A 22,164-nucleotide genomic window follows, 5' to 3' on the forward strand; every position below is an offset into this window, starting at 1 on the left:
ATGCTTTGTCCTTATCACCGACCGGGTTTTTTTTCATGGTCGGGTTATGGCAGCATAGACAGGAGGCGATGGCGAATTACCGAAATTTATAAGAGTGAAAGAGAAAAAGGATTATGCTGCCATACATTAACCTGTCAATACTATGAATATGTCTTTCTCTTACCCCTGGTCGCTCGGTTTCATGTCTATAACTACTATACTATGTCTATGATTAGTGCGCAACAATGCGTAATGTTTGAATGTTTGCCACAGAAAACCTGCTCTAAATGGCTAGGAATTTTGTGGTGCGATGTTTTAATTATAAGCTGAGAGACTTTAGAAAGAACAAACTCAGTTGTTGTAAAGTTCGGCTCGTTTTTAATCGTTTCGAAAAACGTCTCATGGCCGTCAGTGTCATGGCTTAAAGGACTCGCATCCAGGCCATAATTGTTAAAAAAAAAATGTCAGTGTCAAAACTGTCAAATAAATAATTGTTTTTGTGGGTCAAGCTGAAAAATACTGAGAATGCAAATGCATTTCAATTTATAACATTAAGACTGCAGATGCTAATAAAGGTAAAATGAGTGATTTTGTAAACGCTACGGAGGCAGCATCGCTTGCTGTTACATTCGATCAAGCAGGACAGATAGATAAAGCGGTAGAATGCTACAGAACAGCAGCAAGACTATTGGATAGAGTTCGCGATCAAGTTCCTCCAGAACGGCAAACAGAACTACGTGATAAAGTACGACAATATCTTCAGAGAGCTACCCTCTTGCAGGAACAAGAAGGTAATTTACACGTAGGTGTATATTTTATAAATTAACACAGGTTTAATTCCAGCGCGTTTTTTATCAACTTCATTGGATCATGCATTGCGTGTTGATGACTCACGCAAGTATGAGTGTTTGAACGGTTTTTATTGACTTTAGAACGGTCTATGAACAGTTATCTGGCCTAAGATTTTCATAGCAATGTTTATTTACTGCAAATGGGTATAGTTTTAATAGTTGGTAATAATAGTTTTCTTGGCTTAATCACAATGAGAGTACGTACATAACTTTCTTAAATAAATAAATATAAAATACCCATAACATCAATATACTTATACCAGATTAGAAAAAAAAATGTAATAAGATTTTTGGCATTTTTTCTATAGAAGTAAATGTAAGGTCCTAAATACACAGATTGATCAATAGAAATGTATTCTATATGATATTTATCTATATGATATTTTGCTAAGCTATTATGAAATGCTTTCCCCGTAAAGCTTGTAATATGTACACATTTACACAACTTTGGGAATAAATCAAATTATTTTAGCAAATATTTTTTGATTTGTGTTTTAACCCCTCGAACGCCCGTGTCAAAAATTTGCTACCGAATTAATAACCTTGAAATTGTAAGTTAAAGTTCAAATTGTCTGTGACGTATACGGGACAAGGCATTCGAAGGGTTAAGTAGTCACACTACTATATATATATATATAAATTATAAACTTAAATACATGTCATATATTAAAGAAAAAGTGACGAAGCCCTCCAGTGGTGAAGCCCGAATCCAGCACTATTTCAGCTTGTAATATGTGTCAATAGATATTCAATATTATTTTTAAACCTTTTTAAAACAATGCATAAATCTTATCATCAGTTTAAAATTAGTTTAAAATAAAACTACCTTACAAAAGCCTTATTTCAGATAAGTCACAGCAAGCTGAGAGTGAGCGAGGGCTGCAGCAATGCTACTTCCTCCTGCAGCAGGCACTGGATGCAGATGAAGCCGGTCTTGAGGACCTGGCACTGCAGTTGTACACACAGGCCGTAGAACTGGCAGTTACTATAGTAAGTTGGCATGACTAATTCAAGATTGAAGGCAATCTTTATTGAAGACATAGCAATAAGCACTTTCGAATCATCAGTGGCAAAACCAACTTGTAGTGCAATTATTATTATGATGATGGTGGTGATGATGGTATCCTGTTATCCCTCATCAGGACCATAGGGCTCTCAGAAGGGATTTCCATTTTTTGCGGGCTAGCACGGCCTCCTCCAGCTCCGCCCAGCCGAGGCCAACTGGTGCAGCCTCCTTTTACACTATGCGCCCCCAGGTGGTATGTGGCCGACCTTGCCCCCTTTTTCCCGGGAATTATCATTATTATTGAAAGAAATTAAGTTGTTATAATGATGTCAAGTTTTATGATATAAATTTTAAATTTAAGATTGTAAAAATAAATACTTTTTAGTATTTGTTCCTATAGCGGCAACAGAAATACATCATCTGTGAAAATTTCAACAGTCTAGCTATCACGGTTCATAAGATACAGCCTGGTGACAGACGGACAGCGAAGTCTTAGTAATAGGATCCCGTATTTACCCTTTGGGTACGGAACCCTACAAACAACAAAAGTAATACATTGAAATCTCAATTTTAAGGTGTTTTATAAATATAATTTATGTTGTCTTTGTGCTATATTAATATAAATAACAGACAAATAACACTATTATTAACATTATGAGTAGTATAAAAAACAATAGTTTACAATTATTAATGATTTTGATTTCAGAAATCAAGTGATCCAGACATACAGACAAAAGTAAAGAACCTGGCAAGACAGGCGCTGGATCGAGCTGAGGAATTGAAGGGCATCGACAAAATAGGAGCCATGTCGTTAAACGAAGCTAAGAGGCCGCGTAAGTATCCGCGTGTTAATAATTACCAGACATCGGATTCTATGGGGCAGAAATTATTGACAGGTAAGAAGTTCCTATATGGTTCCTATATAATTTCATGCCAAAGGAGAATGGAAAGGAGCATACTTAAAATAAGAAAAAATTACAAGATCAGACATTCCATAAACAGAGAAAAAATGGAGATGGGCTGGCCATGTTGCTAGACTCCAGGACGAGAGGTGGACCTTACAGGCGACAGCCTGGAAAGGTCCAAATGGAAAAAGGAAGAGAAGACGGCCATTGGCAGTTGGCACGCTGGTCTGAAGACATAATTAAAATAGCGGGGGTCAACTGGATATGGGAGGCCCAAGACCGAAAAAAATGGAAGAATCTGGAAGAGGCCTGTAACTCTTAGGAGGGTTCTGGAGTAATTTTTTCGATATAGACAAATTAGTTTCAAATCTTAGATTAAGTTTTATTACCCAGAAATAAAAGGCTTTTTTTATTTTTTTATTTAAGGAGTTCCTGTATTGATAAACTCAATTATCAATGCTTCTCTCATGCGCTAGTGATCGCTCCAAGTTTTGTTTGTAAAAATAAAATTATGTTCAATTTATTTCAAAGCATTAACATGAAACAAAATAATAACTAAACTCCCTCCCTCTTTATTTTAAAGGGTTTTTGAGACTTCACTCATCACCATTTTTTTGAACCTAGCGATCATATAAACTTTGTCTAAACTTTATCATCAACCCCGAAATAATACTTACAAATAATTATACAGTTACAAACGAAGCTTGGGGCGATCACTAGTATTAGGGAAAAGTATATCGATAATTTAATGTATCGATATAGGAACTCCATAACTATCAATAAATTCTGCCCCATAGAATTCGATGTCTCTTTTTCTTCTTCTGCCTCGCCTTTTTCCCGTTACGCGGGGTCGGCTTTCCCAATCATGCGACGCCATTTATTTATTTCTTGGGCGACTTGTCCGTGGAGTCTCAACACCTTCATGTCCTTTCGGACATTCGTCATCCAAGTTCTTTGAGGCCTTCCAAATCCCCTCTTTTTTGTAGCGATGGAAAGGCACTTTCTAACCACGTGATCGTTTCTGATATCGATATATCGAGATATCGGATAGTACCTCTATTTAAGTTACATTAAAACATATAACGTCGTACAGCGCCATCTCCTGTAGCTGTCAAACTCACGATTTTTTTAAAAACTCGTCACGCTTATTCCGCTGATCAATTAAGGATTTGTTATGGAGATAGTTTGAGTCTTGGATAGTATTTGTATTTGAAATGGAGGGTTGAATTTATTATAGAAGCAGACAAAAACGCAGGCAGAGGCTAGTTGTTAATCATCATCATATCATTTTAGCCTTCAGTCGTCCACTGCTGAGCATAGGCCTCTCTTCATGTACGCCACTTATCCCGGTCCTGGGCTAGTATCATTCAAAAGGTCCCCGCGATTTTTCGAATCATCCCCCCAACGAGCCAACGGACGCCAGCCGCTTCTTTCATCCGAAAGCGTTAGCGTTAGCGAAGTTGTTAATATTTGACAAGAGCATTCTTTGGTTATCCTGACGTTCTTTTTTTTCAGCACCAAACAAAGCCCAGCTCCAAAGAGAACAGAGTGTTCACTTAAAAGTGAGCGGCAAGCAGGTTTACACAAACGAGGAGAAGGAGGCTCTACGGCAGACATCCAACATCAACAACAACTGCTTTCTGCCGTTCATGGATATTGATCTTTCAGAAAGGTGAGATTGTGTGAATATATTTGCTTTATCTTTACTAACAAAATGTAATGCATATTTAAATTGTGATCAAGTAATTTTAATTTTTAGGGTTCCGTACCGAAAGGGTAAAAACGGGTCCCTATTACTAAGACTCCACTGTCCATCTGTCCATCTGTTCGTCCGTCCGTCCGTCCGTCCGTCCGTCCGTCTGTCTGTCTGTCACCAGGCTGTATCTCATGAACCGTGATAGCTAGACAGTTGAAATTTTCACAGATGATGTATTTACTGTAATAATAAAAACAGAATAAAATAAATATTTTAGTAGGGCTCCCATACAACAAACGTGATTTTTAAGCCGTTTTTTTGCGTAATGGTACGGAACCCTTCGTGCGCGAGTTCGACTCGCACTTGGCTGGTTTTTATGTTTTTAATTACTACTTAACGCTGGTACCCTAGGGGTCACAACGGTTTCAAACCCCGGCGCGTACTTATGAGTTTTACGGAACATATGTATACGTCATTTGATATTTATCAGTCTCTTTCCGATGAAGGACAACCAGGGACCGGACAACCCTTTCCGCGATAAAACCCTTTCAATGGGCGACACTTAAATACGGCTAACACATTGAAAGACTTTCCCTTTTGAACTGCAAGCCCATTCATACCCTTACCTTTGACTAACCCTTACCGAAAAGGTAACCAAAAATAAGGCTAGCTCTTAATAAGGGTTACCCTTATCTTTAAGCGCTTTTTATATAGGTTTCCCTTTGCGTGAAAGAGACAGGATTAGTATATATCTACGGTAGTGCATGAAAAGGAAAGAAAATACGTGCCTAGTCAAAGAACGCCGCCGTCGCCGCCGACGATCGCTCGGATTCGAAGTAATGTGTGCTTTATGAACAAGGTAGACGACTTAAATTAGCACGCTTATATGCTAAAATGGAAGCCCTTTATAAGGCTAACCCTTATAAGCAATATGCAAGGTGTTGGTGAGCGGATGATAAGGGTTTTGTAAGGGTATTTGGGCTACCGATTACTCAAATGTGGTAGCTTTATATAAGGGTTTTTAAAAGCAAAACAAAGGGTTTCGTCTGGCAAAGGGTATGGTGAGTTAAGCCTTATGCAATACCCTTATAAAACCCCGATAAGGGATAGCGGGCCGGTCCCTGAGGACAACATCGTAATAAAATTGCACTAATCCCAATAAGGCCTAGTAAAGTTTTGAGAAATGAACTTGCCAAATTTCGAAGACATACTCGTATGTGGCTAGAAATGTTCAAAAATAACACGTCTATCACTCCTTTAAAGGTTAGCACCTAGCTACAAAACCTGTAAGTATATAAAATTGAGTTACAGCAAAATCGGAGACGATCACGTTGTTAGAAAGTGCCTTTCCATCGCTACAAGTTACTATCCGGTATCCGGCCTGATAGGAGGACACTATCCGGTATCCGACTGGGTAGTAACATACGGGCCGGATAGACAGGATACCGGATGGTAACCGAATATCCGGTGCATCTCTATTATTAACACTATTTGGGGCATTTTCTATGAAAAGGGACCTTATTGTCGATGGCGCTTACCCTGCACAGCGTCTCGCGGCATTGTATTTATATCGGAGCATTGTTTATAATCGCGTAAGCGCCATCGACAATAAGGTCCCTTTTTATAGAAAATACCACATTTATTGAAAATGTACATGTAACGCTCTCTTTTCTCTTCCAGATTCCAATACGCGATTCCCTTTGAGGACCGAGCGAGCGAGCTAAAGCTATCATCTAAGCAAGCGAGCGAGTTCGACCACTGGGTACGACCGCACGAGATTTGCTCTGACCCCAAGATGATAGTCGGCGACCATGTTGACTGCTTTAGTATTAAACAAACTGTAAGTAAAGAAAAATACATGGATACAAATAAAATTAAGGCAAGGAGTCAACTTATTTGTACAGTCAAGTTCATAAATATGATTACATTATTTCCCCTTATTGCAATGGATTAAGGTGAAGAAATGAATATATATTTATGAACTCGACTGTACCTAGTTGGTTAATTAGGGCACAGGTTACATTTAGATTTAACGTGCATAAATCACTCATTCATTCAGTCATTTTCTCGGGGAGCTGGGGCGTCGCTTGCGGGAGAGAGGTCTCGACTCTCGACCCCCGCTCCGGGTCGTTCCTGGCGCAGAGGTTGTCCATCGCGGTTCAGCGCGGAAACGCGGCTAGCGTGATGGGCACCTGTTCGCCGGGAACAATGCGGGGTGGGTTATTCGATTAGTTTTTAAAGAGTAATTTAGTTTTAATTCTATTAATAGTACCTAAATTTCTTAGTTAGATTTTTTGTGATTGTTTTGTATGTCTGTGTAAATTTAGATATTGAATACTTGATACCTTTATGTAGATAATTATTTAGTGCATAAATTGATCATTGGTGCTACAACACCCTTAGGCGCGACCATCTTGTACAAAACAGACTGTAAATAGAAAAAATACACTGATAAAAAAAAAACGATAGGTCAACTTATGGTGTACGTGTATGGGCAGGTTTTTGTGCAGGGTGGCCGGGTGTTAGAATAGAAAGTGTTATTCGTGAAACGGAACTGCAATGGCAACTTAAATTCTGTCTTGTTTGTGTGCGAACATAACACCTAACTACAGCCAGTAGAAGCTTATTAACTAGAGATGCAACGGATAGTTGTTTGGCCGGATACTCGATACCGGATATTCGGTTTGACCATCGGCTGAATATACGGTATCCGACCGCCGAATATTCGGCCGGCGGAACTATACCTACATTTCGGTTTTGATCTTCGGCAGATTTTGACCGGTTTTGTAGTGAACGTTCGCGCGGACTCATTTCTAGGACCGAAATGAGTGCGCGTGCAAGTGAGTCTAATGTTTTAATTGTTTTAAAATAATAAACGAGTACGATTATGACCCTGACTGTCTTGTCTTAAATGCAATTTGTTTACTCCGAATTCAAGCAGTTACTATCCGGCCTGATAGTAGGTCACTATCCGGTATCGGGCATGATAGTAGGTCACTATCCGGTATCCGACCGGTTAGTAAAATACGGGCCGGATAGACAGGATACCGGATAGTAACCGAATATCCGGTGAATCTCTATTGTTAACACAATTTATTGAAAATATTAAATTGTTATATACATCTAAATTGTTCTTATAAGTGATTTTACATGACCTTAACCCACATTATATCATGGTTTCCAGATAGTATCAGACTGTTCTTTCGTGGCCTCGCTCGCCGTCAGCGCCCTCTACGAGATGCGTTTCAACAAGAAAATAATAACATCCATCATCTATCCGAAGAATAAGAATAAGGATCCTGTGTACAACCCGTTTGGGAAGTACATGGTCAAGTTACATATTAACGGAGTTAGAAGAAAGGTTAGTTCATGGTTAGAATGCATAATGTGAGTATTGTTAATCAGCACTTAGAGGACAGCTTTGTATCAGGATGGCCGAAGATCGGAATGGAAATTAAAAAAAAAAACGAAATGCCAGGTAAAAAGATGTGTAGTGAATGTTTATACATTATTATTCACAACGACGGGACTTAATCGCGTAAAATAATTTTTACATTTACCTCCGACGTTTCGAAGACAGCGTTGTCCCCGTGGTCTCGGGGAAGACTGGCTAAAGTTGACATCGACGTCTTCTAGGCGCGCGAGTTTTTCGAACTACCCGCACTTGGTCTTGTTTATTTGGTTGTTACGCGATTAAGTCCCGTCGTTGTGAATAGTAATGAGTAAACGTGAAAGTTTAAATCAGTGTTGTAAATGTTTATAGTCGAAGAATAAGAATAAGGGTTCTGTGTATAACCCGTTTGGGAAATACATGGTCAAGTTACATCTTTATGGAGCAAGGAGAAAGGTTAGTTCGTATGATTAGGATGTATTATTAACTTGGTCAGCTTCATGAAGCTTATACACTCACCTGAAATTAATAATTAGAATTTTAAAATAAAAATTTCGAACGGTCCTAGTTAGATTTTATATTAGAATTACGTATACTTCTTTTTTTGCATTACAAAGAACTCAACAGTGAGCGTGCAGTTTTTATCAGGCTCGTTAATTGCTAATAATAATGGAATTATCTAAAATAGCATGGTCAATACTTCAAAATTTTACTGCAAAAAGTGGCCGATTTTGAACTACAAGCTTACTTCTGCGATGTTTTTTCTAATGCAAAAAAAATAAGTATAGTGTTAATATTAGGACCACGTTATCCCGATGGAGGGTGAATGTCATTCTCCCATACAAATTTTGAATTTAACGCCTTATTGACAATTTTGTTTAACAGTACACCTAATAACCGTGCGTGTTGGAGGGTCTGCCATCTTGTGGGCTACATCGGAAACGAAACTTCAGAACTTCACATTTACGTCTCACGCCAAAAATCTGACGGCTCCTGTGCTGCCCCCAGTGCCCCCTATAGTTTATACACGCTCCCTATTTTTTTTCAGATTATTATCGACGATCGATTACCATACAGCCGTTACAACCGCCTGTTATGTTCGTACTCAAGCAATAAGAATGAATTTTGGGTGTCGCTACTTGAGAAGGCTTATATGAAGGTCATGGGTGGATATGACTTCCCTGGGTCCAATAGTGTGAGTACATATTTAAATCATGCCTATTATAGATGTGAAAGTTTGTATATTTGAACATTTGGATTTTTGCCAGCAAAAACGTGAACGGATTTCGATGAATTGCAGATGAGTTTATTTGTAAGAATATAAGAATAAGTTAAATAAGTACCTATAAAATAAGAACATCAGAAATTGATGCCTATCTAAAAAAAAAAAAAAAAATTTTAACTGTTTATTTTTTATAAAGAACAAGAATTACAATATTCCTAGCTCCAATCTTATATTTTTAAGATTATATGGGCTAAGGGATATGGGGATGCAACCCCTGCTTACATTATTAAATTTTAATTAAATATTTTACACATTTATACATTTATGTTTATCAGCGCTTTTTTAACAATAGCCTTAATATTACTAGGTTTCTTAATTATATCTATTATATAAACATCTTAGCGGATGTCTATGAAAATTGGTTAATGCTAAATAAAATGTGGGGATGTCTTTGTTAAGACTTTCGTGACCCAAGAGACAACAAGTATTGTAGAAAAATTGTTTTGTTTATGTTACCAAACTTAGGATGTTATGCTGCGCACTTAATGCCATAAGGCCTTCTCTACCACTCAAACATTGGTTGGGTCAAGCAGAACTTAATTTGTGTTCGTGTTATCTTGATGTTCTGGGATAACACAATGTGTTATATTTTTCACAGAATATAGATCTGCACGCACTGACCGGCTGGATTCCGGAGCGATGTGCGATTCGCAGCGAGCCGGATTTCAACAGCGACGCCCTCTATGAGACCATACGGACAAGACTGCACCGGGGCGAGGTACTACCTACGCATTTTCTGAATTTTGTTAATTCCCAACGATTTTGACCTTGACTCTACATGACTTATGACATAAATGATTTTAAAAGTAATTCTTACGAGCGAAAAAGATAATTTTAAAGAGCTTACGTGTTAGATTAGAAGACCACATTAGCCTAAATGTTTATGCTTAGTGTATAAACCAGAAATGAGTAGATGAGCGAGATTGTCTTTGCATTCGAGATAAAAAGTTCTCGTAGGCAGTGAAAGTCAGCGATACTTTCGTTTGTGGTGCATAAGCTAATCGATTTTCGCTACCAGTCGGACAGCTGATAAAAACGGATTTAGACTTGACGGCCCTTCTGATATATTTTCATTTGTTTAGGTACTGGTAACAGCGGCAACAGGCACTTTAAGTGACGCGGACGCCGAACGCACGGGGCTTGTACCCGCACATGCGTACGCCGTACTGGATGTGAGACTCGCTAATGTAAGTATTTATATATGATAGATAAGGCCGTGTTGTACGGTTGCGTTCGTGGCCCACAAATGGTCTCGCCGGAAGACCAGCGCTGACTTTAGGGTTAGCATTAATTATGCTGAGGCGGGACCATTTCGTGGTAAACTAGGTATATACATTTTTGTTTTAAATATACTTTTTCTTTGTAACACGTTTGTATGAAATGTAGTTTACCATGAATAAATGAATTCTATTCTATTCTTATAGGTCTATCACTTAACTCAGACAGTTGTGGAGTTATTTTTGTTGACTACAACGTGGTTTAATGTTAAATCCTCCTGTAAAATTGCTAAATCTAGCATGATATAATAAGATAATATTACTGTCTAAATAATTCCCATGGTTATATTTTAAATGCCTTTACATTAGTGTTATTTAATTAACAAGCTAAATTTAGCCGCATCTAGAAAGAATAGCATAATAAATAGCATAGGAAAGGAAGCTTAGTTAAACGCGACTTGTACTTATCGAAGCGGGTAAAAGTAAAATATTTATCTACTTCTAGTCGCAACTATCGCGTGATGTAGAAATATTGAGTAATAAACTCTTATTTTTTAACGATTAGCAAGCACAATTTTGACATTTTAAATCAAATTAAAACTAAATTATTCTTGTAAAAATTTTGTTGCTAAATAAATTATGTGGAAGACAAGGGGAGAGGCCTTTGCCCAGCAGTGGAACACCATAATAGGCTAGTAAAAAATAAATAAATTATGATGTACTAGAGTGACTCAAGAGACAACTGTAGACTTTTATTTAGATGTGCTTTTTGTAAGTCTTACAATGGTTTTTATATCAAATTTTTTATTTCTGTCCCGAGTCATTTTATTACAAAAAAATATATTCCAGGGCGTGAAACTTCTAAAGCTCAAAAACCCCTGGTCTCACCTCCGCTGGCGCGGCAACTATTCCGAGCTAGACACCCACCACTGGACCCAAGATCTTCGATCTCAACTCAACTACGACCCGGATAGTGCGGCGCAATACGATAACGGGGTGTTTTGGATCGACTATGCGAGCATTTTGAACTTTTTCGACGTTTTCTATCTCAATTGGAACCCGGATATGTTCCAGTACACGTATTGCATACATCAGTAAGTAATTTCACCATATTAAAGATCTGTTTGTTAAGTGCACCGTGCATTTAAACCATAGTTTCAAAGTGTGACGCAGGAGACGTAATCATGGCAACCAAATTAACTCACCCAATTACTAATGTTTACAGTACACTAGTAGGAACATGATAGTGCAAATCAATATGACAATGAGATGTTTTGGTCAGACTTCGCGATATTGAGATTTTTCGAGTATCAATCATCTTGCAATATTGCCAAAACATTCGGCACCGATAGCATTAAGAAATTCAATTATAAGAAATGGGTATAATATAAAATGTTTACTAGATATATACAGTCCATTTCTCCTCTCCACCTGACCCAGGCCAAGGCTTATCCTTTTCCTAAACGAAAATTGTTTTATTTATTTATTAAAAGTTGGTCACTTTTTCCAGAAAATGGGATGCCGGCAATGGCCCAGTTAAAGACGCGTACAACATCGGAGAGAACCCTCAGTTCTCTCTCCACGTGCACGGCAAGGGGGCCGTGTGGTTGTTGCTAACTCGGCACATCACGCAGATCGACGATTTTAGGGACAATAAGGAGTATATCACGTTGTTGGTGTATAAGAATAATGGGAAGCGAGTTTATTATCCATGTAAGTACTAACAGAAAAAAACAAAAAGTCGTCTTTCTCAAACAAAGGTTGAAAACGTTTAAAAACCGGCCAAGTGCGAGTCGGAATCGCGCACCGAGGGTTCCGTACTTTTTAGTATTTGTTGTTATAGCGGCAACAGAAATACATCATCTGTGAAAATTTCAACTGTCTAGCTATCACGGTTCATGAGATACAGCCTGGTGACAGACGGATAGCGGAGTCTTAGTAATAGGGTCCCGTTTTTACCCTTTGGGTACGGAACCGTAAAAAATACATTGATACTATTGATATCAGCGCCATCTATTAGTATTCCTGTGAAACTTCTTAAGGAAGCGTGTCTGAGGACAGTTACATTATCAGGACGGCCGAGTGTAGGGTATGATTTTTTTGAGACTTTTTTGTTCATTCATCCCACTACATGTGAGTGTTTAGAGCAAAATAACTTGTAATTGGTATTTTGGTCATTTTAAACGTCATGTTTTCTTAGAAATCTGCCATTAATGATGACATTGCCACATTTTGTCTTTGCAAATGCCATAGAAATAGCTTGGCCCGAGTCTAGACCTTATGTATGTATGTATGTATAAACTCTTTATTGTACAAAGACATAGAACACAAATATGGCACAGAAATAGGCAGTACAAAGGCGAACTTATCCCTTTAAGGGATTTCTTCCAGTTAACCTTTGAGTAGATGAGAATTGATGAAGAACGGTAGACAAATATAGCACTGCGTACAATAGACTAGAGGAAAGTCAATAAATTTATAAAAGAGGGCGAAAATAAATAAAATAAGATAAAAATTTGAAGTAACAGTATAACAAATATATATAATACCTACGTTTTATAAAACCTTCCTTCCTTATTGCGAAGACATAAGGACTAAAATGGTTGGTTAGTGCTGCTCCTTTATTTTTTTTTGTTATATATCTTATTTCAGACGAGCCTCCCCCCCACATCGATGGCGTCCGCATCAACAGCCCCCACTACCTCTGCAAGATCATCGTCGGCGACACCAGCGCCGACAAATACACGCTAGTCGTCTCGCAGTACGAGAAATCACGAACGATATACTACACGTTACGGGCCTATGCGACTTGCCCGATTTCGATGGAAAAGTTGGAGAGCTATCGGCATACTAAAACGGTATGTGAATATAGGTAACTTTAAACTCTCGCGTTTTGTACACATAATTACCGTCATTACTGGGTAAAATAATTAAATGTAATCGTTAGACAATGAGTACAATCTGGGGCTCTTCAAGTCAAGAGTTAATAGGTATCTCATAGGTAAGCGTGCTCCACCGTAGACCGCATCATCACTTACCATCAGGTGGGATAGTGGTCAAACGCCTGCCTATTCATCATAAACAAAAAAAAAAGACCCTGTAATGACATTAATTATGAATATAGGTTGTTGGTGCAGGTCAGGATCTCGACGACTCAAATAAAAAGCTTCGATTTGTAGTAAACTGATGTATTGTTTCAATATTTACTGGTTTACAAAGGGTTCTTGAAAAAACGGTTAAATGCAGAAGTGGTTGATGATTGCACGAAGGATGTCTGAGGTTTTGTGAGAGGATGGATGATAGGTGCTCAACTGTAGTAATTTAGTGTTGTAAATATACCATAGTACTAGTTGTAATTTAAATGTAATTAACTTTCATGGCGCATTAGTTTTATACTGTAATGTCATGTAAATGTGGTTACAATAAATAAAAAAAATGATGAGAGTGAATTGCATGATTTGCTCAGTACAAAAATGGTTTTAAATTTAAGTTCTTCTAATTGGCCTCGATACTATACAGGCTGACCCAAAAATAACTGCTTTCCCGTTGCCAGGGAGACTTTGGGAAAGTAGTCTAAAAATATATGATTATATTATCTTAATAATTACCTTTTATTATTACTATACAATTTCAGATCTCAGGCGAGTGGGTGGGGCGAAGCGCCGGCGGCTGTGAGAACCATCGCGACACGTACAGGAATAACCCCAAGTAAGACTTTCCTTTCACATTTTAATTCTTATGTTGTGGGATACTACTACTATTTTATAAATAAGTATCCCATAGAGCTGCAATAGCTGCACACTATGCAGTGCGTAGCAGCTGTCATTTCATAGAGAACTGTCGAACTTTTCATACACGCAAATCTTAAGGAAATACGATGACGTTGATTGACGGTTAACTGCAACCGGCGCCAAAGCTTTCCAATTAAATAAACGAACAAGCTAAAGAACCTAAAAATAATGCAGTGTAAGCCTCTGGAACCTCACTGATTATCTGTACATAATTTTTTTTTAATAATAATCTATTGTCTTGCCAGGATCTACATCACCGTGCCAGAGAGCAGAGTGCCGTGCCGTGTGGTGGCGCAACTAAAGGGTCCCAAGCAGTACCAGATGGGCATGGACGCGAGGGTCGAGTCCATCAGTGACCCCAACGTTACAGCACCCTTCGTTAAAGAGTCCTCGGGCGCTTATAGGTAAGAAAGAAAGTTGGCTAAAAAGTCAAAACTCAAAATAAAAGAAAGAATATATAATAATGTAGTTGTGAATGATAAGAAAAACTATCATCTGCTCGAAAAGAAAAACTTGTTTAGAAAAAAAAACCCGGCTTAAAAAACTACGGCTAGGTTTTTTCTACTGTAAAGGATTTGTCTACAGACGCGGATTTGACCAGTGAAGTTTCAACTTATCATAGTTATGGAGTTGGTGAATTTTGTCGTGGATTTTTAAATAGTTAGTTATAACTTATGCACAGTATTAATGTGGTCTCCTGGCTAACAGGACTGAATTATAACAAGAAAATAAATATTTATTAAATCACATTTAAAATCGGGAACATTACATTCAAGTTAGCCGCGACCACGACCAGTGAAACCTGTGTCGAAACGTCGGTAAATAAAGGTAACAAAATAAATTCGTGATAGACCCGATTTTAAATGTGATTTAATGTGTTCAAAACGCGAAAGTTTTAAATGTTATATAAGAAATACTTAGCTGAAAAGCCCTTTTAAAATTTGTAATTTCCACAAATCCGGCTGCGTAGTGTTGGAGTTACCAGTCCTCCCGGCCCGTTAGGAGAGGTCATCAATTAAGAAAACCATAGTTTTTGAGGATCTTTTCTTGGCACTCTAAAAACAAATTAAATTACTTTCTTATGAAAATATTTTAATTTGTATTTTTATTTCGTTTATCTTTTCTTGGCTTTAAAGTGTCTTGGCCTTCATTTTCTGGGTTTTAAAAAGTTGATTATTGCGATAATTTGTCGTCATTTTAAGCGTAAAGGTCTTGATTTTACAATTTGGTCTTAAAAATTAGTCACAAATATTTTAGCCTGAAAGTATCGGTCATTAAAAGTTTTTATTTGCGTTATTAAAAGTCTTGTTATAATGTTCTTCTTTATAGATCTGGCTTCGTAGTGTTGGAGTTACCAGTTCTCCCGGCCGGTCATTACGTCATAACGCCGTCGACATACTACCCGGGCCAGGAGGGGCCCTTCATCCTGGAGCTCCGGTCCACCATAGAGTTGGCGTGCGAGGCGCGCGGCTAGGCGAGGTGGAGCAGGGCGAAGACTGATAATGCTATTTATTAATACCAAATGTTTATTATAGCTGCTGGACATTTATAAAGTTGAAACATGTTTATGCATGATTTGTAGTAGAGATGCACCGGATATTCGGTTACTATCCGGTATCCGGCCCTTATTTTAATATTCGGCCGATACCGGATAGTGACGTACTATCCGGCCGGATACCGGATAGTAACTGTTTGATTTCGGAGTAAACAAATTGGATTTAAGGAACAGTCACGGTTATAATCGTACTCGTTTATTATTTTAAAACAATTGAATAATTCCATTCACTTGCATGCGCTCTCATTTCAAACCTAGAAATGCGCGAACATTCGTTACGAAACAGGTCAAAAGTGTCCAGACCTGCACAATCCGCACCTGCAAAACCGAAATATAGGTAAATATCCGGCCATATATTCGGCGGCCGGATACCGAATATTCGGCCGTTGGTCAGGCCGAACATCCGGTATCCGGTCAAACAAATATCCGTTGCATCACTAATTTGTAGTCTTTTCCATGTTTCAGTCGTTGGACCTATGACCAAAATTCCATGCATACTATTGGCCAAAAGATGGATGGGTGGTTCATACACTAACCACTTGCACTGTCCTACTAACCCGGGGTTAACCCGTTAAACCGTTAACCCAGTGTCAAATTGTACTGGTAACAGTTCAACCGGTTAATCCCGGGTTAGTTGGACGGTGCAAGTGGCGCTAAGTTTATTTTACAAGTCTTAAATCATTCCAACTGCAATTGCTTACTGCGTTGCGAGAGAACAGATGATGTGGCCTACAATGCTGTTGCAATTGGAATATTACCTTAACTGGCGACAGTGGTTACATTATAAGTTATAAGGATCCTTGTGGTCAATATGGCGAAGAGCGACATAAAACTTTTTTGGTTGCGAAGACCGTCATATACCAAGAATTCTCGTATTTGTATAGTATGCGTACTTCGCTGAGACACAAAAGCTTCGCTTCTTCTGCACTACAAAAAAAAACCTAACGTAAATGTAAACGTTATGCAAACGTAAAGCGAGGTTTAGACTAGCACGAACTTGCATGCAATTTTCATTACATTGCGGTATCTGATCAAACTTTTGAATACAGTTCTTGCTAGTCTAAACCTCGCTTAAGAGTTAAGGGTCTCCGGCAAGCTCGGTTTTCCATACAAACGTAGTTCCGCTCTCATTTTAAAACGACTAGCTAGATTGCTCTGAAACTTTGTACTTACAATAGGATAAGGTATATCTATGTCTGTAATTACTTTATGTAGCTTCAGATACTATAGTTAAAAAAATACAGCGAATTTAAGTTTTTCATACAAAACTTGTTTTTGCTCTATTTCGTTTGTTTCATAAACTGGAGCTATATAAACTAATTTCAAACCTAGATATACCCATGTCATTGTATGTGCATTGTTTCATTACAATCCAACACGTAGTTTTAAAATGAGAGCGGAACTACGTTGGTATGGGAAGGAGTAATTTTATTCGGCCTAGCTTGCCGGGGTTTCTTGAAAGCGACGAGAGGCTTGTAGACGGTGTTCGCTTATAGACGGTCTTCTCCCCATTGCTCCTATTTAATATTACCATTTGCGTCCACCATAATGTCATTTATGATTATTTGGGTCAATAATGTAAATTTCTGTTTAATGTATTTTATATAACTATTCTATCATAATTCACGTGGTTTGTCTTTGTCCTTGCTTCTCTTCATACCGCCTAGTCGCATTTTCTCACGTTTAATACTGCACTCTGTGATATGACACTAAAGTAATATTTTTTAAGAAGCCACTGCCATACAATAAAAGTTACTTTCTCATTTTAACCTTTTCGACGCCGTGTCAAACACAAAAAGCTGTCACAAAAAGTGTCAAAACTGAAATTGAACTTTATGCACATGCACGTAGGTCTACGTTGCTCTGTGGTCTGTGACCGATATATCGGTCATTGGCGTCTAAAAGGTTAAAACGACCGAAATTATAGAAATTATAGTCTTTTTCAAACAGCATGGGTACGGTGACAGATGTCATCTCAGTACTATTTAGCAAAATTTTGCGTTTTAAATGTTATAAATTCTATGGAGATGACATCTGTGAGTGTACCCATGAAAGTTTTGAATGATTCACGGTTAGTTTCACTACACTTATATTGACCGGGATATAGACCGTGATTACCTTTTGTATTGTTTGTAACTGCGTCGAAATATCGGGAGCTCATAAACAATACAAAAGGTAATCACGGTCTATATCCCGGTCAATATAAGTTTAGCGTACCCATTAAGTTTGAAATATAGTATAATTAACATATATGCAACTAAGTTTGGTATTTATTTTCGTTGCTAGATATTGTACTTAATACAAAGAAAATGAAGCAAGTGGAAGTTTTATCTTTGATTGTATGGCGGCGTCTAAGTTCTTATGACTTTTATATTACGCAAATTTGTTGCAAAATCTAAAATGTTTAAATTATTACCTACTCAAATTTAATTTGGTTGGTTTATTTTGGTTATAATTTTGTAACAAAAATAATGACAGTATAGGTAGTTTTTTTAATGAATCTCTAAAACAGTTTTTATTACAATTAATGAAATTTTTGATGACGGAATTTTAATCAATATCTTAAAATATATATATCTAACAATTGGATTTTTTCTTGCGTTTTTTGTGATATTTTGTAGTTTGTAAGCATAAGACATTGAAGTTGTAATAATATATATAAAGATCGTTAGTAAATATTTTCATAGACAATATTGTTTTAATTTTTTTTATCGACGAAAAATATTATGCTATAAGCAAAGATAGATATAACTCCGTAATAGATGGATACAGTCTAAGGAAAAAACGTGCCTTGAAAATCACGAAAATTTGATTCTCGATCAGATGGCGCCACTTGTTTTGGCCTACTCTCGTATAGAGGGCGTTGACGGCTTCGTTTGTTATTTACAATTTTAACGCATATCCGTTGAAGAACATGGGTCAAAATCGTATAAAAATAATTAATGCAAATAAAAAAATCATTTATCGATATTTAAATACATTTGAACGTATTTTTATAAATCTTCATTTTTAATTTTAAAGTATGTCGATAGATGGCAGTGAATTTACAGTGGTTACAAAATTTACTATGACAGTACCGCTCTATCTTATTTTATCCTCTTTGCTATAAGTATCTAATTCTATGAATATCGAATAACCTTGAGAACCTTAAAAGTTCCAAATTACAAATACTTCATCTCATACTCATTCTCTTTATAAACTAACATAAATATTCCACGCATCTTTCTACACTAAATAACGCTAAAAATGTGTATGAAAAATTACATACAAATCGACCCATTTTCACGGCACTTAAGTGTACGGGCTGACGGTAACCAAATCCACACGTAATCTTAGATCAAATACTCGTTTGTATAATTCCGACGTGCGATATTGAACTTTATGGAGCTGGTAATAAGGATGTTTGAATTTAATAAGATACCCTTCCGCTTATCGTTGTGTGGAGTAGGTAGTTTAAGTAAGAGGAGGTAGCGGAATATAATATTAAGTACCTATTTAAAACAAAAACATTTTTTATGCCACGACGGTGGCAAACAAGCATACGGCCCGCCTGATGGTAAGCAGTCACCGTAGCCTATGGACGTCTGCAACACCAGAGATATTACATGCGCGTTGCCGACCCTTTAGAAACCTTTAGAAATATTACTTTGCTAACGGACGCCATCAGACCTTCAACATTTTCAGCGTCTACTGATGATGCCTCGTAGAGGCGAAACACGTGTCGAATTTACACTTTTGGTGGTGGTTTTTGCATGTTTATTTGCGTAGGTATTTACTTTCGCGGTGCGAGGCTGGGAACATTATTAGCATGAAAAAATACGCAATTAAGTATAACGGGTTAGCATTATTTCGCGGATTAGAAAAGTATTATTTTTGTGGATTTCCTCAAAGTAACCGCTGAATCTATTAATTAAGTACCTATTTTTTTAGAACAGGCACTCGTCACTACGATTTTCCTGTGAAAATCACACCAAAAGTGATATTTGGGTGACAATAAATGTGTTAGCAAATTGTTCTAAGCTATGTGGTAGAAATGGTCGATAGGATCACACGGTGGCGGTAAATGGCGAGTGCGTTATCATTTTAGCGGTCAAAAAAAGATTAATAAGGCTTCCAAGACCCTCAGTGTTCACATGTGTAGTGTCCGATCCGATATCGGATGTAGGATCGTACATCCCCGTAGTCAGGCCGCGGGGGCGCGCCCGGGCGCCGTCTTTAGCGGTCACGCACACTACAATAAACATTTTGCCTACACATACGCACACAGACAAATATTATCGGTCCGACAGCTGATGGGGAATTTAACGGAAGCGCCTTTCCGATATCGGATGTCGGAAGGCGCCTATGAGAAAAAGAGCTGCAGGAGAGAGCCATTATAACATCAAGACCGGCTTTTTTGCGTTATTATCGTTTTTTAGTAATAACTATTTATTAAATGAATAAATAAATACAGAAAGATACATATATCTCACATTTTACTTTCATCCGACATCCGATATCGGATCGGGCAATGTGAAAACGCTCTCAACGTGCTACTATTTATGCTTTTAAACTACAATGTCAAAATGGAAATAAACCTTAATAGTTCTATACCATCCATACTTAATAGCACTAACAATCACAAAGCAAAGCCTCGGACATACAGACGGACGGACATGGCGAAACTAAAGGTCTAAACCTATGACAGTAGGACACTATATCGCATAACAGATCCAAAAACTTAATCGTTTATTTTCGCGCAAAACTCCAAAAATTGGAACTGGAACAAAGTGAAGTTTTTATTCAGTTTGCGAAATACCTTGAATCTCCCGCTGCCTCTTATTCTTTAGCCAGGCCAGAGTAAATCGCCGCTATACTTACTCAACCTCGTATCTGCAACACTCATTTGATGACAAAAACACCCGTATTGCCAATGAAAGAAAAGCGACATTTCCATCAAATGATTGTTGCAGATATGAGGTTGAGTAAGTATAGCGACGAAATGTTAGGGTATGCATCAAAATTTAATTCCGCTGCGATGTAGCCAGCGGCAGTTTTTGCCGTCCTAAGAACGTTTGATATGTCTTGTGTGTTTGTTTGTATTAACTGAAAATTTGCTAAGCTAAGCTACCGTTGGGAGTGCTAGCTAGCGTAGGTAGCATGTTTTATAACATTGTTTTTCTAGTGTATAGGATTTCTTCGTGAATGTTTGTATAAGCAAAGATAGATATAACTCCGTAATAGATGGATACAGTCTAAGGAAAAAACGTGCCTCGAAAATCAAGAAAATTTGATTCTCGTTCAGAGGGCGCTACTAGTTTTGGCCTACAGTCGTATAGATGGCGTTGACGGTTTCGTTTGTTATTTAACAATTTTAACGCATATCAGTGAAAGAACATGGGTCAAAATCATAAAAATAATTATTGCAAATAAAAAAAATCATTTATCTATATTTAAATACATTCTATCGTATTTTTATAAATCTTCATTTTTAGTTTTAAAGTGTGTCGACAGATGGCAGTGAATTTACTGGGGTTACAAAATTTACTATGACAGTACCGCTCTAGTATAAGTTACTCTATGGTATAAGTAATAAGACTGCCAAAAATAACATTATCTCTTATTTGTAGCCAGAGCTCGGAACCGGTATTGAAATACCTATAAATATCGTCCCAAAACCGTTATATACCTACACTAGCTTTTGCCTGCGACTTCGTCTGCGTGGACTTAGTAACAGCAGCTAAAGTAAGTACCTATTGCGCCTGGAAAAATTCTCATAGCATTTATTCAATTTGAGCATATTATGCACACAAATTAGCAGGCACTTCATTAATTATCTCAATTCCACCCCGCTTTTTACTTTCTTAAGGGATGATTTTCGGGATAAAAACTATCCTATGTCCTTCTCGGGACTCAACCTATCTATGCCAAATTTCATCTAAATCGATTCAGCGGTTAAAGCGTGAAGAGGGAATACACAGACAGACAGACAGACTTTCGCATTTATAATATTAGTATGGATTAAAAACCGCTTAATTGATTAAACACGAACTTTATAATTTCGTCCTATCTCCTTACCGGTAAGAAGATGGAAAGAAATTTTAAGGTTCGCGTTTAACGATATACTTTATATTATGGAAGCAATAATCTAAAGGGGCCCACTAACTATCAGTCCGCCGGACGATATCGGCCTGTCAGTTAGAACCTCAGAATAATGACTAAAGCAAAGAAGCCGGCCAAAAATAAAAGCTTGGTAAAAGATATCGTATTCACAACACGTTATTACTTTTTGTCTATGAGTGAGTGAGACAACAATCCGCAAGTTCTTTCGTTTTTTTCAGTATTGTCATAAGATAAACTGAGGGAAATGTCAAATGGTCCTATGTGGTTCTATAATATAATCCAGCCAAATAAAATATATGTTCGTTATTTCACAGGTAGGTGTCAACTGTAACAACTTGACATAGTCGTATTATTTTAGTTGAAATATTTCGGGATGTTTCAGCGGT

The 22,164-nt window shown here is 37.6% G+C and overlaps 1 protein-coding gene across 1 annotated transcript; it reads left to right on the forward strand.

The window, feature by feature from the left end:
* Window positions 1–494: 494 nt before the first annotated feature.
* On the forward strand, window positions 495–16,199 carry LOC134745924 (calpain-7-like). The gene is made up of 15 exons (XM_063680040.1): window positions 495–770; window positions 1,678–1,820; window positions 2,543–2,669; window positions 4,257–4,413; window positions 6,118–6,277; window positions 7,622–7,798; window positions 8,877–9,023; window positions 9,712–9,831; window positions 10,196–10,300; window positions 11,180–11,424; window positions 11,841–12,043; window positions 12,983–13,188; window positions 13,965–14,038; window positions 14,367–14,525; window positions 15,451–16,199. Exons 1-15 carry the CDS (start codon window positions 560–562, stop codon window positions 15,593–15,595), a joined length of 2,379 nt encoding a protein of 792 aa, XP_063536110.1. The 5' UTR covers window positions 495–559; the 3' UTR covers window positions 15,596–16,199.
* The last annotated feature ends 5,965 nt before the right edge of the window (window positions 16,200–22,164 follow it).

This window comes from Cydia strobilella, chromosome 12 (assembly GCF_947568885.1).
Source record: "Cydia strobilella chromosome 12, ilCydStro3.1, whole genome shotgun sequence".
NCBI classification, from domain to species: domain Eukaryota; kingdom Metazoa; phylum Arthropoda; class Insecta; order Lepidoptera; family Tortricidae; genus Cydia; species Cydia strobilella.